The following is a 22,298-nucleotide window of genomic DNA, read 5'->3' as shown; positions in this document are numbered from 1 at the left end:
GTCAGATCAAATGCAGGTTCTTGCCAAGTTAGTTCCTAGATACTAATCGAGAATCATCCTACGAGGGCCTTGCGATCTCTATATACAGTCGCATCTCCTGAAATTGTAAAACTCATCCTGGTTTGTGGGTTAGTCCGAAAGCGACTTGGGCGATCATTAACGGGGAACGCGTTCTGCAGTATCCGATCTAAAGGCCGAGACAGAACAGAATTTATATTGACTGATACTGGCCAAAGGGTCCATGCTAAAGAATGGAGCTGCGATCAGAAGGAGCTGAAGCAAATTGGTTGGTTGATTGAGTTGGAAGTTTCTTGGCGCAAACTGCATATCGGCGAGTCGGCGAGAAACGCGCCGATGGAGTTCCACGGAGGGCCGAAGGGCCGAGGCCGAAAGTTAGAAACGAGTTCGAAGTATGAGAAGAGATATCTCGTAGAAATATAATAAGATTGAATTGATGGTGATATATTCATATATAAATGTACTGATGTTTAAGATCATAGTTAGTCAGTCATACATACTAACTAGTAGCGCGATGTGATGCAGGTGGCTGATCATGGTCTTGCTAGTATACCCGGTTAGCCCCATTTGGTAGAAAAAGCTTGGACGATTTTCTCCTCATCTAATGCCGATCCATTCCACACCTCTACACCTCACCACAGTTCGTTCCTATTGACTTGATGTATCCATGATGCGTAAAGGATGCTTGCTTTGACTTTGCTTTTATTGTCCCTTCTAAGCGTGACCATCGCACAGTCTGACTCCGAAGGGTTTCAATCCTATATCACAGTAGGAACGGCATGCTCCGACCCCAAATGGCGAAATCTCTAACCAATGTCTAGCTTCCAGATGTGTGGGCTCCGAGATTCAATATCAAAAATCATTCCCCTGAACGTGTGAGCCCGGGGTATTGGTTCGTCGCCCCATATGGACGAGTACTTCCCAAAAACCCGGTTACCGGGGCTCAGGTCTTTTACACGGGTCCGTATATTTTTGACCAAGACGGGGTATGCAACCTTTACCACGTCAAACAACAGGAATAAGAATTAATATGCAATAGACCTTGATATGGGCAGGTTCATCGATGTTCAAAAATCTCAATGCGTACGATTTCAAAGCCGTCCGCCTGGGTGACCAGAGCCCTCGCCTGTCCCTGATTCTGGCACCAAGTGAAGATGCTCCGCGGGGGCGGGCAGTTGTTTTAAATGAGAGGTACGAGACAGAATTCGAGGTTTCTGGTGCAGAAGACTTTGAAGTGTTCGACATTCATGAGTTTAAGATCCTCCCCGGTGGCAAAACGGCACTAGCATGCGCCCATTGGACCAAGGAGATAACTCTTGAAGATCTTGGACGCCCAAAGGAACAGTCGTTCTTTGAAGCGGCTGGATTCTACGAGTTTGATATCGCCTCAGGTCAGAGATTGTTTTGGTGGGATTCATCCGCTCCGGGGAACATCGCCCTTCATGAATCTGTTATCCTTGACAATTCCACTATGTCAGAGGAATCACCGGGACACGATTACGTGCACATCAACTCGGTCGATAAAAACGATAATGGCGATTACCTGGCTTCAATGCGTTTCACCAACACTATCTATCTTATCTCTGGAAAAGACGGCTCCATCAAATGGCGTCTGGGCGGACATGAGACCAGCTTTGACCAGGATTTCACTTTTTCCAAACAGCATGATGCCCGTTTTCTGGAATCAAACGAGACTCACCACATCATATCCTTCCTCAACAATGCTTCCGATGATAGGGAGAATTCAGAGAATGTATCCTCGGTACTAATTGTGGCCTTGGACACGAGTGTTTCCCCCAAGACCGCCAAGGTCATCCATCGTTATAACCGGCCAGACAACAAATTGAGTCGGCTGCGTGGAAGCGCTCAAAAGTTACCGAATGGAAACGTCTTTGTAAGCTGGAGTGATAATGGATACATGTCCGAATTTTCATCTGAAGGCGACAACTTGATGGAAACCCAATTCATGACCACGGGTTTCTACAACTACCGAGCCTATAAATACGAGATTGCTGGTCGCCCAGGTTATCCCCCGGTAGTAGTGGCGTCAGCTACTGGATCCGAGGAAAATGATCAAAGCACCACAATCTATTTTAGTTGGAATGGTGCGACTGATATTACATCCTGGAACCTATACGCTCAGGACCGGGAGAATCAACAACCTTACTTGATGGCGAATATCAAAAAGACAGGATTCGAAACGGTTCATATTGCCAAAGGCCATATAGACTGGGTATTCGTTGAAGCTCTTGACCAGCAAGGTACTCCATTGGGCCGATCTGGGGTATCTCGAACTCAATGGGATACAGCAGGCACTGAGGAAAAAGATCCCCAGTCGGAAATTGTTTCTGGAATCGAATCACCGAATGATCAGACACAGCCAAAGAACAATTTCATGATATTTTCATCTTTTGTGTCATTACTGGGATTTGTGAGTCTGGTGGCTGTTGGGGTCCGCTTTCTCAGACCGTGGCTATGGCCTCGGATACACGTATTGATGTCTTATTTACTGCGATTTTTTGAACGCGAATAGAGTTACCAAATGCTTCTATCATTATGGGCTCGGACCCTTTCTTTTTCCAAGAGCTCGGGCTGGGCTTGGGTGTCTAAAACGAAGGTCGCAATGTCGTATCTGCATAATCCTCATATTCGCTCTAGGGTAGTGCGAATATTTATACCAATGTGCGAACGAGCAAAGTGATCAGCAGACGTGACAAATGCGGAACAAACTAGCATCAAACTCCGCGTACTCTTCAAGTCAAACGGTACCGGCCACCCAAGTCTTATCTGATATGGACTTGGAGGGAAAAGTGCAATCCGGAAGCTTTGATGGTCAACCGCAAGGAACGTGCAGATATGGAGACATTGACTTGTCAGCTTGAACCCGTCAATGACATAGTTTTTATTCTGCAGGAAAGACTTGGTTTGATTGTCTGTGGCAGTTGGGCTCTCCACCTCTTCCCCTATCGTCAGCCTGGCTTCCAACCGAGGGTTATAGTGACAACCCCTCAAGTCCTCAAGTAGTAGCTTTCGCCTATGTTAACCGGAATTGATGGATGTGGTGGCTGAGACAAACAAGATGGAGAATGCCAGCTCCTTGGCTATTATCATTCAGACTTCTACGGAGTATTCAATTGCGTGGAAATAACTCCGGAGCGTTTCGATCGAAATGAGCCATGGAACTGTCATCGGGTCAGAGCTCGGGCCTCCCCTGAGCCGCACGCTAACCGCCGGGTTTCCCCCCCAACGGCGTGCTTGAATGCCCGCACGTGCTTGCCCTTGCAGGCTGCCAGAACCATGTGGCACCAGAGTGAGAAAGGCAGTGCATTTTCATGATTTGATGAGTATTTCACACTGTTATTGCAATTGGACCATAGAAAGTGGGAAGGAGAGCCAGCAAAGTAGAGAAGACAAGGGAGAAGATATAGTCCAGCTTATGGGGTGTGATCTTCTTTCTACTTCCCTATTCCCGATGATAATTCAATCATCGTGAAGCATAGCAATACACTTACAATCCAGTCATATACCTCTTGCACTATTATTACTATTACTACCTTGTCTTTACATTACGAATTCCAATGAGGAGCTCTTCACAGTGCTCCATCCCCACTCTTCCCAGTGTCGCAGGATTTACTGATATGACATCCACGTCTCTGCCGCTATATTCGCCCAGCATGTCGAGTCACTTTGCGTCGACTACGAGTTCAGAAAGCCATATGCAGTCAATGACTACAGTAAGCAGTGTATCTTCTCCTCGTCCTCATACAAATCCTGTCATCGAAGCGGCCAAAGTACGTGCACGCGATGAGGCAGATACCAGGGCCCTCTTCCACCTTGCCCAACGAGCTTGTCGTATATACAACCCAGAAATCGAGCCAGAGCATGAGACAACTTTGATGTGTGACTGTGCAGTCCACAAGTACTGGGAACGCAAACTAGATCGACTAGATGTCCAGGACCAGTGGTCAAGAGCAGTCATGTACCCCGGAGAGAAGGCATATCATGACTGCACCCGTCTCCGCTTCAAAAACCATAACCCATATTCCTTCAAGATCACATCACCTTTCAGTCTGGTAAATTTTCCATTGACAGGAATGGCAAAACCAGACCCATATTACCACCTTGAGTTCCTTGAACAAACTCGAGCCCAAGATTTGGCTCTGAATAAAATTGCAGAAGAAGCCATTGAAGCCCTAGAACCATCTTTTAATATCTGGGACTTGGAACAGCTGGAGTCGCTGGTATCAAACATGTCGACAAATCGTCGATCATCTCTTACAAACGGCAGTGATATCGAGCGAGCCTCTAAACGAACCGGGCTCAAAAAAGCTTTCTCAATGAAGTCGTCAGATGAACGAACGGCAGCGAAGATGAGAAAAAAGTTTGCCGGATCAACTGAGCTACGCGATGAAATCCTCGCGGAAGAGCAAGGTCGATGGCAAAATAGCACGGACAGACAGGTTGTGGCTACGTACCAAGAGAACATGGGTATATCTCAGCAAGTCGTCGAGCTACGAAAGCACCGGCCTGTACAGTATCTTCATCTCCTACGCGCGGGATACTTTGAGCCCATTATAACATCTTGGGATGGGCAGCCCCCTAGTCTACTTGGATTTATCATCGATGCAGCGACTGGGTGGAGAGGATTTACACCAACATGGAGGGGATACAAGACCATCGCCGAGGAGCGGCTCTACTGGGTCCTGCGTCATAGACATGGAAAAAGGCCAATTTCAAAGCTTCATTTCATCCATGAACTTGACATGGCCCGGTCACGTATGGCTGAGGCTGTCGAGCCTAGAGAGGCGCCAGAATCTTCAGACGAAATTCGAGCGGCCCGGGATTCTTCACCACGTTATACAACACAAGTTCCGCCTATACTACACGGAATAAGAACCCCAATATCGTCGAGCGACGAGACAATGGTTCTTTTAGATACATCTAGCTCGATGAACAACCCCCCAATGTCGCCAGAATATACCAATTATCTAATCACCTCGCACCATAAGGTCGACCAACCAAAAGGGAAAGGTGAGGATGTTAATGGAACTTGGTTTGATCATACCAGCAGCTGACATATACCATTAGACATTGCCAAGTCGATGATGAAACGGTTTGTCGAAGCAATGAGGAAGTACGACGACAGCCAGCAAGGCTATCCTCTCACAACATTCTCCCAGTCCGCAGAGTACATTGGTACTGTTCACGGCTGGGAACTTGATGAAATCTGGCAAGAAATGAGGTTCATCGGACGATCTCAAATTATGACCGGATGGCAGAAACTGAAAGAACTACATTTTCGTAAGCATTCTGCAACGGCAACTTATCACTCGAAATATGGGTGGCAAGCAGGACCACGTACGTCGCGGTTAAGAGCCTTTGTGATCTTGAATGGGGAGCCAAACGACATCGATGAATTCGAATTGGAGCTTATAGGCCTTCATTGGGCGTACGTCACGATACTACTAATTGGCACTGAGGGGTGTCTGAACCATCACCGCTCCGCAAACAGATTGAACCGAATGAGTGAAGTTAATAGCCGAGTGTCATTCGTCGCAGCCCAAGGGCACATCCCCGAGCGAATGATCACACACGAAATACTCAAACGTCACCTTGGATACGACATTCCCATATCTCGTTTCCACGAGCTGGAACGGCCATTACCCGCAGAATTACAATCGTCATTCCCAGCTCGGCATAGAAGAACTCTTTCATCTCCAGCAGATCTGGAGGATTTACCAGTGGAGCTACCATCTCCAGAAGAAACAATGAATTGGCAGTCTCAGCAACAAGCCATGTCAATACGAGGTCTGGCGGAACTTTCAAGCGAGCGAGAATTTGCCGAATTGCCTGCTTCAGATCGATGGCAGTCCCATCGGAATTTGCCAGATCATACCTCTTTTAGAGAGCCGCCACCTTCTTACTTGGAGAGTGTTTAGAATAAAAGAACCGAATTCGAAGATATAAGAGACATGGTACTAAGAAATGAATTGCTTGGAAAGGGAAAGGCCTATGAAAGAGAAATATTCTTAGCCTTTTTCGCTAGTATCTCCTCCACCTCCTTCGCATGCTTTGAAAAGTTGTCCACAAGATCATCCCACATCTTGGGCTCATGTTCATGTCTCTTATCGCTCGACCATGCGTATTCCGTGATAGTAAATGGCCTACTCGATTCAAACATGAAGGCGACTGAAGCCTCAGAGATTTGCATAACAGGGGGTTGACTCTCGCTTGCTGCTTTGAATTCCTCATATGCAACACCATGAGGGACCATGCCACACTCAAACGAAACACTGCCGGGCTTGAAGTCGTCCGATCTACCTCCGTATCCGCCGTAAATGAGACCCATCAATTCGGAAGCCGCATTACGATGGTAGTAAGGAGGACGGTAGGTATCTACGAATTTGTTAATAGAAGCGTTTGAGATGGCAAACTATAAGAACTTACGAGAGGCAACATCCCATCGAGGTGAGAAAATAAGGAAATCGGCCAATGGTGCCGTCAAATCTCGCGACTTGGCCGTGAGGACACAGAAGATCGAAGGGTCAATATGATCCACAGAAATGGAGCCAACATTGACAAACTTTGTCAAATCGTATTTATAAGGAACCTGAAAGCAATATTGTCAGATAGTGAGGACAAAAGCAAAGCGTAACGTGATAACTCACATAATTTCCATGCCATGCAACAACATCAAATGGACTATGGTTCTGGGTACTCTTGAAAAACTTCCCACCTAACTTATAAACAATTTCCCACGGCTCTTGAGCGATCTCATAATGAGCAGTCGGACTCAAAAAATCCCGCGCATTTGCAAGTCCATTCGCACCCAATGGACCTAATTCAGGAAGTTCAAAGCATGAACCCCAGACCTCAAGGATATAACCACGAGAGGGCCCATCTGGCAACTCAACTCGGAATCGGAGTCCACGCTGAATGACAACAATCTCTCCAGGTTGCACGTAAAGGGGGCCAAATTCAGTCTGGATGTCCAGAGCCCCCCTGTTGAGGAACAATCAAAAATTCTCCATCGGAGTTAACAAAGGCCTTTTGCTTCATGCTCGTGTTCGCGACGTAGACGTGTGTAGCTAGACCCTCGCGGAGAGTAGGTTCTCCTGACCCGGCAATAGTCTTGAGGCCCGATACAAAGTCGACTTCGTCAGAGGCTGGGATTTCAAATGGGTGCCATGCCAGTTGTGTAGGAGAGACATGGATTCTCGGGTTCAGAGGTAGGAAGTTAGACTCTGTATCCTTATTATCGGGAAGCTCGGTCTGCATATTTCGTCAGTAACTTGGATATTGCCTATGTTTGGAAGATACCCATACAAATCCCTGATGAGCTACTGCAGGACGTGCACGATAAAGCCAGGCCTTTTTGTTGGCATGCCTCGGCGCAACAAAGGCAGTAGCAGTTAATTGTTCGGCGTAAAGTCCGAATCTGACATTACGAGGGTTATTTTGGCCCTGGGGAATAGTGCCGGGAACAGCTTCGGATACGAAGCTATTATTTGCGGCTATATCAGCATGTTGAATCGCCAGACGGAAGAAAAGAAAAAATCATACGCGTTTCCGAAACCAGATTGGTACTAAATTAGTAGTTAGCCAAGGGAATCATTGGTACTAGGATAGCATTGACGTACTTCGTAAGGGTCATTGCGTCGTGTGTTGAAGGAAGGAATTGCCCCATCCTTTTGGGTCTCTGCCCAGTGGAAGATCTTTTGATATTCTGTTGGGTCTGTCAAAGAGGCTGTTGAAGCCATTTTGAATAAGTTGGCACTGATCGAATGCTGAATATAAAATAGATAGGCACTTATAAAATGGTGTAGACAAGAAACCGTGGGAACACCCCGAGTCTTATAGTATACGAGTAGTACTTATACTAGACACGATCAGGCGCCCCAAGAGAGGTCTGTGGGGTCAAATATTATGAACAAATTAGTGTGTATCTAAACAAGGCAAGATGAACAGCCGGAGTATCCCGTATAGTAGACATGATTCGTGCACCACCGAGAGAATAAATTAGTCTAGAAATTCGAAGTACATCGTCATGGCGGAGCTTCATCAGCTAGGCCCAAAAGGAGGACGTGGATGCGAATATTCGGGTATCTCGAAACGAAACCCCTTCATGCTTAGACATCGGCATGTCGATAGAGGCTCGCTTTGCCGACCTCCCCGGGCAGTGGGACTCGATTCGCGCATCGCAGTGGAGTAGTTGACTTGGGACCTTATTGACCGCCAGCAGTTGGCTTTGCGGGCGAAAGCGACCCCACATGAGTCAGGGCTGAGTAACGGCGATACGTGGGGGAGACGACAAGTTTTGACTCTCTTTATTCAACGCCTGATTTTTGTCATCGAGACTGGCAGTGGGTCGAGATGCTCCCGAGTCTCGTTTTGAGCGGCTGGGAAGAGCGGCGCGGGAATAATTCATCTCTTGAACTGCCGAAGAGCCTGGAAAATGGACACAAATGGAGTGGATCATGAGGTATAATGGGATGGTCTCCAACCTAATCCCAGCCTCGGGATATACAACTCGAATGAGGCCAGACACATCATAATCGGGACTCGGGACTGTGCCGGTGATCTACAGTAGGGATTACGAAAGGAGAAAGAGTCGGAGGGATCGACTGACTGGCATTCGAAATCCATCGATTGACTAGCCGAAGCTCAATATGCAAATGAATTATAACTAGTGTTATGCTGCTTTTAATTAAGCAAACTAATACGACCAGCCGTCAAAGCAAAGACGATGGGCATATACACGCCTGCTCCAACCTCCCGTAGCAATATCATATGTTTAACCCTACGGCGAGCAGCGAATTGTGATTCATCGATCTCCTTGCACTCGCCGACGGGCCCAAAAGCGAATCGATTACTCGCTGACCAAGGAGCTTTGCCAGAGACAAAGCTGATCCATCTTTGTCGCATTTCTTTACCGACTGCATAAGCAGCAGGGTTAAATGATAGATCTACTCCATCGAACAGGAAAAGTAGATCAACTGCATGATGGGATCGACTGGAGGCCTGCCATGGATTGGGTTGATCAACCACGTATTTGTAGACGCGTTTGTTAGTAGCTTCTAACTTTTCTGATATGACTTCCACTGGAAGAGCGTAGCGAGCATCATTGACAAGATCCAAAGCACCTAGTTTCGCAGCGGTTGGACGGTCGCCAGCTACCTGATACATATTGCGAAGCTTTTCGCCCCATTTTGCGTCTGCCTCAAACGCATTCGCAATGATTTCTCCATCTAGCTGTTCAACGCCATTGCGCCATATAACCGACTACACAAAGTCAGTAAGCAGTATAAAGTAACAGAGGAGATGACGGTATACCTCATATTCAGTATCTCCAATAAGAAGTTCTTCGACCTGCTCTGGTCTTGTTTCCCAGTCTGCCAATTCAGGCTCTTCTTGAATCCACATAGTGTTGATGTTGCAGTCTTTTAGAGCTTGAATGAGAACTTCGACGGTCGAGGAACGAAGTGAAGACTGGCCCAGTCCCTTTACTTTTGCCTCGAGAGTCTGTATAAGACTGTCGCCGCGCTCAACTGGTAGTGGCGATGATAGGTATAAACTTCCTGATGCCAGAACTGCTCGTTTCACAGATGGCCCTGTGATGAGATGCGCATGAGTGTATACAGCCCCGGCACTTTCGCCCGCTAGAGTGATTTCATCCTGATGAGCAATTAATATTTGCAGATGTATGTAGAAGAGATGAGTATACTGACAGGATTTCCACCGAATGATGCAATGTTCTTTCGTACCCAGTCAATTCCAAGTCGTTGATCTTTAAGCGCGAGATTCTTCTCTTTGCCATCCCCGAAGCTGAAGATGTTGACTCGATAATTGATAGAAACGAAAACCATGGGACTTCCTGCTTTGATAGAATCTGCTACGATCTTTGCAGGATCTGATCATAGACTTGTTTAGAAAAGCTGAGGTATAAGATGCCCGGAGTTACTAACCGCAGATCTTAGACGCAGCTGAGCAGAAAGTGACAACTTGAGAGCCACCTGGAAATATGTTAGAAATTGGCCAATACAAATAAAATGATTTGAACTACCGTGTATCCAAACCAGTACCGGAAGAGGTTCAGCAGACACTGAAACCGGTGGACCGGTGATTTCAAGATTCAAACACTCAAATTCATCTTCTGGCTCCACAGGGATGTCAAACTCCTTGGGAATACGAAGCAAATGGCGGACGTCGATGTCAACTTGAGGACATCTCGGGCTGCAAATACGATTAGCATCCGAAGATATCTGATTATATTGAGGTCAAGCTTACCCATATCTTGTTGCATCAACAACGGCACCTTCAAAATCCCCTACAGGCTCAGCCCGCTCAAACCGCGAAGGCACACTTGCATATTTGATTCCAAGGAACTGATGAATTTGTGTGCCCTGGTCCTCTCGCACAATTCCAGTGAAAGTGGCATTCAAGGACGGAAGGTGCACGTTTGGGCCCGGCATTGTGAGTATATGAAGATGTAGTATGTAGAAATGGAATCGAGATGAGATATGATATTTACTACTTTTACCCCTCCAATGAAGAGAACTAGCAGCTAGAAAAATCGTCAGACAAATCACGGCTAATTTGGCCTGCCTCAACTCCCGAGCGGTGCCCACTTTTGAAGCGCCAAAAAGTGCCCGTTCCAATTTGATCGGCGTGGGGCTCTTGCGGGGACCCCACAAGGTGGGTTGGGTTCATTCCGCGGTTAAACGATACTGGATTGTGGATGATGAGTGTTTCGAGGTTGATTACAAATGATATGCTATGTACTGATGTGTCTATGAACAGATGTTTATGTATATTTCACACTCCAACTTGAAGGCTTTGTATGAGTGGAGAATGCATCGCTTTAAATGAAACTTGAACTTGCGAGAAACCGCCATATATCCTCCAAGTCTAGAAGTTACTCAAGATGTGACTGATCCACATCCTCTGAGGGCCTCGAATCGGAGCTATTCAAAATCCATCCTCCAATGAGCAACAAACAGGGTATGGCAGTAACCCCTGTTATTAAACCCATAGCCCATCCCATTGTCCCCCAACCGGCGCTTTGACGGATGAAGCCTGCAAAGAATGGACCGATGAGACTCCCCAATGCAAAGCCCATGTTCGACAGGCCAAAGGCCAGAGCCATTGCACCACCCCGGCCAAAAATATCCGGTGATTCGGTTTCTATTTGTTCGACGGCTTTAGTCACTTCCACAACCAGAGGAGTCATCACAACCGCCAAACAGAGACCAAGAAGAGCGAGTAGCGCACAAAGGAGGATCTTGTCATGCATGTTGTTTTCCGTTATGAGCCTCAGCAGAACAGCTATCGGTACCGAGGCGAAAAAGCCGGCAGCGACGATGTAACGAGGCGATTTGGGAAATCGATCAATGATAAACCCGGTGATGGGGTCGAGAAAATGTGGAATCATGAACGGAAGGAAAATCAATCCCTGCGCTGTTTGCTGCCATCCAAAAGTTTCTTCAACGAAAATGGGTAGAACACTGTCGAAAGAGGTCATGACGAGCGACATCACAAAGTAACCCCAGACAGCTACAACAAGACGATATGATTTCAGAAGAATTTTGACCCTGTCCAGAGGGCCCGGCGTCTTCTTGATCATCGTGGGAGGCTCTGGTGTTGAACTAATAGGAGCTGAGGGAGTGTCACTAGGCTCACTGTCTGAAGAGGAACCCTTCTTTTCGTCATCTTGCTGATCAACACTTCTGTCTTCTGTCTTCTCTTGCTTGATCCACGGAAGAGCGTGTCGTTTCTCAATCAAAGCCAAGCGAAGAACAACGTCGATAGCGATCAATCCAAAAGCAAGACCAAAGACAGAATAATAGCCGCCATCCTGATAGAGCACGCCACCCAAAAGTGGACCAGCCATCGTTCCGAGACTCAGTGACATGGAAACATATCCGATAGCTTGACCAAGTCCATCTTTGCCGACGGTGTCAACCATCAGTGCCAAACCGACCGTCCAGACCACGGCCGCGGCTGCACCTTGGAATAGTCGACCAGCAATCCAGAGGCCGATATTCGTTCCAACGCATAGAAGAGCAGTAGCTGCTGCTAAAGCGACCAAACCCACTATCATTGGCCATCTTCGAGACTCAGCTCGGTCTGCGATGTACCCGACAATTGCTTGAAATTTGTAAGTAAGAGATAGATTACTCGAGAGATGGAAATGAAGCACCCACGCGAGAAAGCTAATAATGATGCAGAATATAATGCTAGTAGAATAGACGTCCACGATTGAACTTTGGAAAGTGTTAGACTAGCCGCGCTTTCGAAGATATGGTCTCATGAAGTGGAACTTACCCTTGTCAGCTGGTAGACCAACCCTACGATCTAAAGCCGTTGGTGTTACAGGTACGATCTTTTCCGTGAAAAGTTAGCAAATTATTGTATTACGGAAAGACGTAAGGGATAAAAAGCAAATGTGTGTTTGTAAATGCGTACCAAACCGTACATGAAAATATCCTATTGGCTCATTAGTCAAATTAAACACAACCACCACCCGTGGGTTTCACAAAGATAAGCTACTTACAGTAGCAGTTGCAAAAGAGACAACAGCTAATATAAACCAAGTTGAAGATCTCTGTTCCACGAACTTTGGTCTTATGGGCTCTTGCCCACTGCCAAATGGCCAGAAACTCCTAGCGCCCATAATGGGCAGGGGATGAGAAGTGGGGCCCAAGTTGAAAAAAAGCAATGGACGGCAATCGCCCAGACCAGATTTGCCAAGAGAAGACCAAGAAGATCAGATTAGATACTGTTGCAGAGATGTAACTGTGAACTTGACGAAAAAGTAGAAGTCTTCGGAAGCTCGAAAGATCATCTTTTAAGCGCAGACGAGACTTGCCTAATGCGGTCCGCGGACACCGAACGAGCGGGACCCGCGGGGCCCGAGAGAAGACCGACCGAATTCGGAAATGGAAGTATATAAAATGGAAAACACTCGCGAAAACAAACAATGTTGAGTCAGTTAATTATTCTCACTCTTCTTCTTCGTCGATTTGATATGAATACGTGGAATGCGGCATGACGAATATAGTACAAAACAAAACGAAGTACTTCGTATAATTTGCAGGATAATCCCCGTTGAACCGAAAATTCCCTTTCCCATCAACACAATGATTTACCTTACAATTGTGCCTTTGGTTTCTTGCTCTTCAGAAGATCTTTCAATTGTCTCCGCAGAATCTTACCACTGGGACTCTTAGGGATCTGATCAATTACATGGATCCCACCACGCAACCTTTTATGGTTAGCGATCTTCGGATTCAGCCAGGTATGAATCTCTTTTAGAACGGAACTAGACTTTCTCTCACGAGCTTCACTGCTGAGAACAACAAATGCAACAGGTAACTCAGTGGCCATCTCATCCACCCACATCCCGACTACTCCGGCATCCTCAATGTCCGGGTGGTCGATTAGTTTCCCTTCCAGTTCACTCGGAATGACTTGTAAGCCTTTGTACTTGATCATTTCCTTGATTCGATCCTGGATCGAAACATATCCCTCCTTGTCAATGACGCCAATATCACCAGTGCGGAACCACCTGGTTCCGTCAGGTTCGACATGGAACGCTGCCTTTGTAGCTTCTTCATTGTTGTAATAGCCCTTCGTGACATTTGGCCCACGACACCAAATTTCTCCCGGCTCGGAAGTTCCATCCGGATTGGTGGACACGTCTGTCATGGTTTCGGGGTCAACAAAACGGAATTCCATGTTATGCGTAATACAACCAACCCCGGACTCCCTCTTGTCCATGCGATCATTTGGGACAGCTGTCGCCATCGGAGATGTCTCGGTCAGACCCCACGATTGGGTACAGAAGACTTCGGTCTGATACAATTCTTTGAATTTGGCTTCCAAAGCGGAGGATAATTCATTGGTCAGAGGAGCTGCTGCTGACATGATTCGTTTGACACTGCGTAGGTCATACTTGGAAACACGAGAATCCTTCACTATCATGAGAGCGATTGGTGGAACGAGAGCGAGCTCATCTGGCCGATATTTTTCGACGCACTCGAGGTACTGATCCAAGTCAAAACGTGGCAAGATTACGACCGTCGTACCCCATAACAGACATTGACACATATAAAGATTCAGACCGTAGATATGACTGAACGGGAGAAATGCAATAGTGGTGTTTCGTTTGACTTGTTGGTCAGAGCTACCTGAATCCAGCATATGCGAGCGCCATTGCTGTAAATTGGATGTGAGATTTTGGTGTGTAGTCACCACACCTTTAGAGGGACCTGAAGTGCCTGAGGAGAAGCAGATGAAAACTGGCTTGGTGGAAGCCTCCGCTTGGGAAATCTCTTTCAGGGGTAGAGGAGTACATGTGCTAGCCAGGTACTCGCAGGTGGTTTCACCATCGACAGGCAAAGCACCATCAAGCAGGATTACTTTCTCGACTGAAGTCCCCCTCACAGCCTTCTCGGCTGTTTGGTAGAGAGAGGAATGAACAATTATCAGCCGGGCACGACTTGTCTTCAGCTGTGCGTTCAATTCTAAAGCTGTCAAAGCTGCGCTCGTAGGCGCGACAATTGCACCTGAGCCAACGATTGAATGGCATACAATCGGGTACTCAATCGTATTTGGACTGAAAAGAGCCACGACGTCGTTTGGTTTCAGGGCGAAAACCCCCCTGAAGTCCATTGGCTAGCGATCGCGTCCGTTGCACCACATCTTCGAATGTGTATTGTTTCCCCGAAGCAAAGTCAATGTACAGGGGTTTTTCAGCCGGTATGTTGAAAGGATTGGAGAAAAGATAGGAAATAAGATCGATCGATTCAATATCGATATCTGGGTATGGCGATCTATAAATTTTGACTGACATTTCGATAACAAAAGCTGTATGCAGAACACGTGGAATTGAGGATGTATGTATAGCGTGGAGCAGCCAAAGGAATATTTATTCGAGCCAGTGAGAACTGGTAAAGAGAGCTCAGGAATTTATGTCCACCCATTCTACCGTGGCTAAGAATATCGGATATCATAATCGGAAAGTCCCTTGCCGGTTCGAGTGCCGACTAGCGCAAGGGACTCGCTTTTTCCCGAGTGAACCTATGAGAATCCCTGAAATCCGGGGAAGCTCTCGGGTCTCCGCATTTTCCGTCAATATATCTTGGCAACGATACTAGGAGAGTTTCTGAGAATCCTCGGCCCAGATCACATCCTCGGTCGGGTTAGTAAACCAATTAAGTACGGCCTAGGTACGATACCAAGATTTGTATATGCCCACACAACCATTAGATGTCCTGGGAAAATCATACTCATCTCGAAGAAGAATAGTAATTTGATATGGTCGCAATGTTGAAAAACCTGGTGCTGTGTTTTGTTCGTGAACTAACCACCAGTTTTTTTTTTTACAATATAACTCATTTGGCACTGATAGGGTGGCCATCACCGCAAGTCCATTCAATTAAATCTAGATGCCAGTACCGCATGTATGCTATAGACATTTTAACCTCAAGAATAGACAGCATGAACCAAACTCAATTTGAAATTCATGATATCGGTAGTCCCGCGTTAGATTTCATGTCCAAATTAACAGCTAGCAACACTGGGGACATTCTGGCAGCTACCATAACTTTTACCACCGCTGACCTTCACGTTGGACCAGGTCCAGTTGGAACAAGCACCAGATCCACACACTATAGCGTAGTTGTAGCCACTGGAGCTGACGGCACTTGTTCCGGCGATATTCTTGAGTGTCAGACCGGTGATGGGGATACCACTAGTCGGGTCGCCATGGAGATCACCACCGTCATAGTTCTGCTCGATGAGCACACCGTATCTGTGATCTCATTAGCTTCATTCGGTCATAGCACGAATCGAATTGGATAATAAATCATACTTGGAGATGTTGGACAACGTGATGGAGGAGTAAGTGACGCCCTTGATGGAGCCTGTCTCTCCCTTCTTTGCCTTGACACGGATACCTGGTTGTCATGCGTTAGCTTTTGTATCACTATAGAATTCAGCTATGAAGCTTACCGTTAGTAGAGTCCTTGATAACATTGTTATCAAATGTGACTGTATCCACAGTATTGTCACTGCGACCACCAACGCTACCAATCGACAACCCATGGCCACCAGAGCAAACCCCACCGCTGAAGGTAATTTTCTAGTTCATGGTTAGTAGGATACAATGGCACAAGAAAGACGAAGCTCTTACCGTGCCAGAGTTAACTGCGACACAATCGTCCTGGTTATAGACATTTGCTCCAGTGATGACCACATTGTTGCTACTTCCAATGTCAAAGCCATCCGTGTTATGACCGCCACCAGAATCACCGGCCTTGTTGTCGATGGTCATCCCGGTAATTGTTAGCCCATCACAGCCATTGATGCTGACGGCCTGCACAGGCGTATTCTGGATATGAAGGTCCGTGATAGAGGACGAAATGAGATTATGAGCGGCGAAAAACTTGGGCTTGGTTTTTCCACCGTTACCTCCTTCTCCATCCCACCAGAGTGCTCCCTGACCATCCAAGTATGCGCCAGTATCACCCTTGACTGTGATCCCAGTACCAGAAATTTTCAACAGAGGTCCCTCCCACTCTTTGTAACCCCAAGTAGTTTTTCCTTTGAAAATCACCTTGATTTACAGTCAGTATATGAAGGCAGCTGAGCATACAGTGGATTTAACGTACCGTTGTATCATCATTCAGCTTACTGAGATCCAAAGTAGTTCCGGACGGAACCGCAACATTGGAGAGGATAATTGTCGAGCAAGACTTTTGCGATACACTGGCTGAAGATGCACCAGATGAACCCGAAAATGTGCATGTAGTAGCTCGCTTTGCCAGATTAGGTGCCTCTGTGACAGCTGGAGGCTCCGGAGCAGGCGAGGCTATCGCAAAAGAGGCCAGACTGGCCAATATTGTTGACCCAAGAATGTTGTAGATATGCATGATGACTTGGCGATATAATGAATTTCCAGCAATGTCTTGCTCTTAGGTTCTGGTCATTCTTTCTGTAGGTAGATCGACCTTTTATTTCGGGAGAAAATTATGTACAGGTTCATAGAACGAGCTGTGCTAGTTTGATGTAAACCCATGGCCGCTGGGATTTTCCGCCAATAGGGCTGAGATAGTTCTCGTTCTTGGGACTGATTGGTGGTACGCAAATGGTTCGTGGTGCCGCGTGGGGATTCTCGAGACCGTTCCGGCATACATTCCCAGACAGGTAGACACCAATCTCATGGAGATGAGCCAAGGAGAATTCGAAGTTATATGAAACAAGCTAACGCCTAGCAAGTGTTGAGTAGTTGATGAAAGACCCTGAGGCCCCACCTTTTGCAGCTGCAGAAAACCACCGGGTTTACCCCACGCCTAGGTAGCATCGCCCCTTTTCCTGAAAGTTTTACAACGTATGCGAAATACGAAATAAAGAGGCTAACAATATACTAAGTGTTGATCGATAAAATCTAATTTACGGGTTGAATTTGTATCAGAGGCCCGGGCAGATTAGTAGATCACCTCATCCAGATTGAAAGGTAAGAAAAACATCTGCTACTTGATCAAGGCTGACATTCAAAGCAGCATCAAAGAGAACTCCTCGACGTCGGCTGTCTTGACCGAATGGTACATTTGTGATGCCGGCAATTGTCCCTTCATGGCTTGGTCCATAAATTCGCGCAGAAAACCCGGCATTAATTTCTCCGGGAGTAACGGCAGGCCACTCCACAACTCCGTGACAAAACCTGAAAAAGTCTTCTGCAAAAGCGACGGAGGTCCCGTTCTCCTCTGGGCCAAGATATTCTCGGAAGTTCTGGAATAGATAGGCGACGTCAAGGATATGGTTGGCGCGGCCTTTCCACTGTCCATCCCATGGATTCCCTTCGTTGAAATGATACACATAGGCATTCCCGCGCCACCCACTGGCGAACGCTAAGACTGGTGCATGAAAAATAATGTCGCCCATGAAGTCAATTAGAGGAAAAATAGCTTCCTCGTCGGGCGTGTCTTCCGAGATGTTGTAGTTCTTTAGAATATATTTGGTGGTATCGGAATTGGTCCCTAGGACCTTGTTCACTGCGGCAACGAATTTTGTCGCACAGTTCTCCTTCATTTGAGGTTGAAGAAACAGGAAAATACTGGCCTTTTGAAGATTAATGACTGGCGTGGTACTTGGAATGGATATGAGAAGAAAAAGAACGTACATCTACTTCTGCGTCCCCAATTAGAAGATCAGTGCACCACGCTTTTCCTGGTAGAATATTGGAACCAAGATCCGCGATTCCAGAATAAGTCACACCAGGAATAACAATATCGCTGTCAATAGCCGGAGCTGTTCGGATAGAAGGGGGTAATTTTCCGATGAGCTCGCTCGGGGGCATTTCCAAGAGTGCGTTGATGCGCTCAGCAGGAGTCTTGCTAGCCAGCCCTAGTGCCATCATTGCATTTTGGTAGTTCTGCTCGTGCTCTTCATACGACAACGCCTTGCTGAGTAGTGATGTTCCGCTCATTGAAATTCCTCTTTTGAATAGTGGTTCCTGGGAATGAAGATGGTATGTCACCGAAGCTGAAAGTCATTAGCTCAAACTCGACTCTCAATGCCTGCCGCGCTATTCCATACCTCCGCCAGCACTCATGCCACAAGCTGTTACGTGATTTGGGTCTCCTCCAAACTGATGAATATGATTCTTTACCCATTTGAGTGCAACACGTTGATCTCGTAGCCCATTATTTGCTTTGTATCCAGCATTGCGTAGCTCGTTCGATGTCAGAAATCCTGGAGCCCCGAGACGGTAGCTTCTCGGTATCAGAGTATGACTTTTTGGAATAATATAGGACCAAATAACTCACTTGATAGCGACGATCACCGTTGGAAACCCCTTTTCAATCGAAAGTTCCGCCATGCGTTCGAGGTCGTACTGCGGCCATGAGCTCGCCCCTATGAAAAGTCCACCGCCATGGATAAAGAAAAGGACTGGGAGATTTGATGTGGGAGTGGCAGTAGATGGCATAGCAATATTAAGGTTCAAACAATCAATATCAGACTGGGTCAGCTCTTTGTGGGGGAGACTGTGCTGAACATGGGCGAGCTCTATCTGGCATGCATCTGGAAGTGATACGGCCATTGGCCTGGTTCAGACGTTAGGGGGAACTTTGTCGCTCACACTAGAAGAAGACTTTACTTACCCATCTTTCGTCGCATCCAGAATACCACCACTCCTTTGTTCAATCAGGACTGCCTCAGACAGCCTGTCTTTCAGGCTAGCGTATTTAATTCCAAGAAATTGGGAAACAACACCATTATCCTTCCCGCGGATATCCCCCAAATTCTGTGTTTGCAAAACGGTTGTCATGATGGGATCTGGGTTCCTGGCTAACTGAGTGCTTGTGAGTAGTAGTAGAAGACTATGTATGATTGATTAAATCCAGAACCGGTTCTCAAGTGGGCCGAAGAATTAGCGGAAATCACTATTCTGATAACTGAGGAAATTGAATACGTGGGCAGTCTTGCGGGAGTGTGGGGAGAGCGCCGATCGCGGGGGGATTTCCGTGCGGCTGATGACATCGGCTATTTCTAGGTCTTGAACTCGACTAAATAGTATACTGAATAGAAAAGAACTCTTGAAAGGGAATTGGTAGATATAGTATCCAAGTAGCGGTCTTGTATTCTTTTTTGAGACTCTTTATGTTAGCAAAGAAACTTTTGATCTCTCGCTAAAATAAACACCAATGTAATCAATCCTGGTTTTCAAAGATCTATATCACCACAATTAGCGTAGTACTGGGTAGTATAAATGTTCGATCTCACCTACTACTAACCTGAAAGGGTACTAGAATTCCAGGTTAGTAGACACATAGTAGGTGACTCACCACACTTAACTATAGCAGTCTTAGTACATATCGAGCCTACTAAAGTGGCCGGTACATCCAAGACTTCAAGCTGGTATTCGAGTTTAAATTGTTACTACGGTCCGCATCCTGAAATGGATAAACGCCACGTCGGAAATTAAGCTAACCGTGTCTATGCATTACCCACAGAGACAGAATATTCTACGTCTTTTCTAATGATCATCCTCGTACTCTTGTCACTCCCACTGTGTAAACTGCCGCAGTCTCCATCAGCTCTCCCTTCTGACGATGGCAATGGCGAACTTGAACCAGCCTCGCAGACAACCTTCCCTCTTTCCTTTCTATCCCCCAATTCTGGTATTTCCCTCAATTGACCGCCCGATCTGTATCCCGATCTTCCTTTCAGTCTCACCATCTGGAAATCTCCTGGCCTGCCTGATCCGTAGGAACCGCTCAATTCCCGTCTACCAGACCCGGACCCGCATCCATAACCATTACTGCTACCAAGATTTGTGTCGCCAGCTGTGCCGTAGTATGTAGTTAGGGCTTTCATGAAGGGGCGAAGGCAGAAGACTGTGCAAGCTATCAGACTGTAGTTGAGATGGAGCTGCGTGAACACTGTATGTCTGATTGCGGAGAATGTTGGGTTCTGGGAGATCGTAAATTCTTTGAAAGCTGATAAGCGCAAAGCAGAAAATACAATCAAACTATGATTGGGACTCATGTTAATTCTCTGGAAGTTCTGAATATTTTGAGCCCAGAGATAACTTACGGTAGTCTTGCCGCGAAGGAAACCATAATAAGGCTTTTATGAGAGGCTTGCATTTGTAGATCCCAAACAAGAGCTATACAGAAGGTGAAGAGTAAGACTTCTGTCGAAATATCGAGTGCGGTAATTGCTTGCCAGCGGCCAAACTACTATCGTCAGTACTGATCTACTTCCTTTCATGTTATAGCTTTCGCTCACAAAATTCACTCGCACAACGAGAAAATTCATTAATTCTTGGACATACCAGATTGTCACAGTGTTCAGAGGGTATAGGCCAAGGCTTATTTCCCTCACAATTTATTACGACGATTAACACCGACATAACGACACCAACAGTACTGAGAGCGAAAGTTGCCCAAAGAATGCTCTTATCGCGTTTGCGGGGGGTCAGGCGTAGGTAAATCGCAATTATGCAACATTTTGAGAGGTACAGTGTTAAAATATAGAGAACATCTGCACCAACGAGAGACTATGTAGTTGGTCAGCGTGAGATCTTCCTGAATGTTACATGGTGTTTGCTAAGAGATACATCTTGTATACGGACAACAGCCTTTTCTTGAAGTAGTGATATGTCGGTTCCAAAACCTATGCTCGCGGCGTGAAATATGATGATCGATTCGATGATGGCAGATATCTGTGTCTTGAATTTCAGCCTCAGATTAAGTGGAAGCTTTTAGAACACTCACAGTTGCACCCAAAAGAATGATATCATCTGATCCCCATGGAGGACTGAGAAACATTCTCACGTACACGCGAATCAATAAACAAACCAGCGAGATAGTCAAGCATATAGCTGCGGTTATGATGATTATACCAGCATGATGCTTATCATCCACCGTCTCAAAAGGCGGCGACTGACCGGAGGGTACTTTGATAGCCATCACAGCATTGGAATTGGATGGTAGCAAAGCACAGCAATCGGTCAAAGTTCATGATAAAGGCGAAAGCAATACATATTCTATATTTTGGCCGCCAAAGTTTTCGATTTAAAAAAAGCTAATTAGATCCTTATGCAACATGTTTCGGTTGAATCTGGTGCGCCACTGCTTATCCCGGAGTACATAGTATAATCCTTCTCCGAGCCATCTATGGGGGCCATCCATAGTGTGGGTATAAGAGGGATTTGGCCCCCAATTTAGCCAGCCACGCGTAATGGATACTGCTTAGATGGGTCCATGCGATATTCTATCCCAGCCTTAACCAATGAACAGGAACAGATTAGCCAATATGCTTTGGACAGATCTGGCCATATCCAATTGCAACATTCTTGACTGACAAGGATACTGTCAGACCCACCAACAATCACCAAGAGCTCACGATATGGAGTCAGGCAGCATTAGACCCAAACGCTCTCCATCTAAATGACAGCCTTGGGAACTTGAAGTGGGGACTTATTCTTGATCGCGCGACTCGGCCGGTCAGCTTGCAATTGCTGTACAGCAAATTAAATGATCCTTCGAGCCTATGCCCACGACCTTTTGACTTTGACCAGTCGTACCGAGGTCCCCATTTTGCTTATTAGGTAAAGTGTTCAATCCTTCCTACCGATTACCGTAGCCTTGGACACCAACATGAAATAAAGAGACTTGGCGTCTGAAGCCATTAATAATTAATACTACTACACAATAGCCATTATGGAACTTAAGTCTAGCTCTTTTTGCTTTGTAAACATAGACTCTGTT

The 22,298-nt window shown here is 46.4% G+C and overlaps 8 protein-coding genes across 8 annotated transcripts; 2 read left to right on the top strand and 6 right to left on the bottom strand.

The window, feature by feature from the left end:
- Window positions 1-622: 622 nt before the first annotated feature.
- N7469_007551 (uncharacterized protein) lies at window positions 623-2,449 on the top strand (the record flags this gene model as incomplete). Its single annotated transcript, XM_056646469.1, has 3 exons — window positions 623-658; window positions 840-1,004; window positions 1,058-2,449. Coding segments are annotated over 3 exons (1,593 nt in total), but the record flags the coding sequence as incomplete, so codon positions are not given.
- A 1,243-nt stretch (window positions 2,450-3,692) lies between these two features.
- On the top strand, window positions 3,693-5,957 carry N7469_007550 (uncharacterized protein; the record flags this gene model as incomplete). The annotated part of the gene is made up of 2 exons (XM_056646468.1): window positions 3,693-5,049; window positions 5,107-5,957. The coding sequence occupies 2 exons, from the start codon at window positions 3,693-3,695 to the stop codon at window positions 5,955-5,957; spliced, it is 2,208 nt and encodes a 735-aa protein (XP_056499909.1).
- A 71-nt stretch (window positions 5,958-6,028) lies between these two features.
- N7469_007549 (putative homogentisate 1,2-dioxygenase) lies at window positions 6,029-7,778 on the bottom strand (the record flags this gene model as incomplete). Its single annotated transcript, XM_056646467.1, has 7 exons — window positions 6,029-6,414; window positions 6,466-6,628; window positions 6,687-7,001; window positions 7,033-7,290; window positions 7,345-7,519; window positions 7,582-7,604; window positions 7,659-7,778. The coding sequence occupies 7 exons, from the start codon at window positions 7,776-7,778 to the stop codon at window positions 6,029-6,031; spliced, it is 1,440 nt and encodes a 479-aa protein (XP_056499908.1).
- Window positions 7,779-8,721: 943 nt separating this feature from the next.
- On the bottom strand, window positions 8,722-10,490 carry N7469_007548 (uncharacterized protein; the record flags this gene model as incomplete). Its single annotated transcript, XM_056646466.1, has 6 exons — window positions 8,722-9,300; window positions 9,352-9,693; window positions 9,747-9,928; window positions 9,984-10,031; window positions 10,082-10,251; window positions 10,306-10,490. 6 exons carry the CDS (start codon window positions 10,488-10,490, stop codon window positions 8,722-8,724), a joined length of 1,506 nt encoding a protein of 501 aa, XP_056499907.1.
- A 443-nt stretch (window positions 10,491-10,933) lies between these two features.
- On the bottom strand, window positions 10,934-12,118 carry N7469_007547 (uncharacterized protein; the record flags this gene model as incomplete). Its single annotated transcript, XM_056646465.1, has 1 exon — window positions 10,934-12,118. One exon carries the CDS (start codon window positions 12,116-12,118, stop codon window positions 10,934-10,936), a length of 1,185 nt encoding a protein of 394 aa, XP_056499906.1.
- Window positions 12,119-13,167: 1,049 nt separating this feature from the next.
- N7469_007546 (acyl--CoA ligase) lies at window positions 13,168-14,691 on the bottom strand (the record flags this gene model as incomplete). The annotated part of the gene is made up of 1 exon (XM_056646464.1): window positions 13,168-14,691. One exon carries the CDS (start codon window positions 14,689-14,691, stop codon window positions 13,168-13,170), a length of 1,524 nt encoding a protein of 507 aa, XP_056499905.1.
- An 891-nt stretch (window positions 14,692-15,582) lies between these two features.
- On the bottom strand, window positions 15,583-16,952 carry N7469_007545 (glycoside hydrolase family 28 protein; the record flags this gene model as incomplete). The annotated part of the gene is made up of 5 exons (XM_056646463.1): window positions 15,583-15,832; window positions 15,893-15,977; window positions 16,033-16,162; window positions 16,214-16,636; window positions 16,692-16,952. 5 exons carry the CDS (start codon window positions 16,950-16,952, stop codon window positions 15,583-15,585), a joined length of 1,149 nt encoding a protein of 382 aa, XP_056499904.1.
- Window positions 16,953-17,520: 568 nt separating this feature from the next.
- N7469_007544 (uncharacterized protein) lies at window positions 17,521-19,351 on the bottom strand (the record flags this gene model as incomplete). Its single annotated transcript, XM_056646462.1, has 5 exons — window positions 17,521-18,141; window positions 18,203-18,564; window positions 18,619-18,794; window positions 18,849-19,127; window positions 19,185-19,351. The coding sequence occupies 5 exons, from the start codon at window positions 19,349-19,351 to the stop codon at window positions 17,521-17,523; spliced, it is 1,605 nt and encodes a 534-aa protein (XP_056499903.1).
- Between the last annotated feature and the right edge of the window lie 2,947 nt (window positions 19,352-22,298).

The sequence above is a fragment of the Penicillium citrinum genome, assembly GCF_028827155.1.
Source record: "Penicillium citrinum strain IBT 23319 chromosome Unknown utg000006l:1.0-3011923.0:1.0-3012962.0, whole genome shotgun sequence".
NCBI classification, from domain to species: domain Eukaryota; kingdom Fungi; phylum Ascomycota; class Eurotiomycetes; order Eurotiales; family Aspergillaceae; genus Penicillium; species Penicillium citrinum.
Note: the sequence above shows the minus strand (reverse complement) of the source record. Positions and strands in the feature narration are given on the sequence as shown.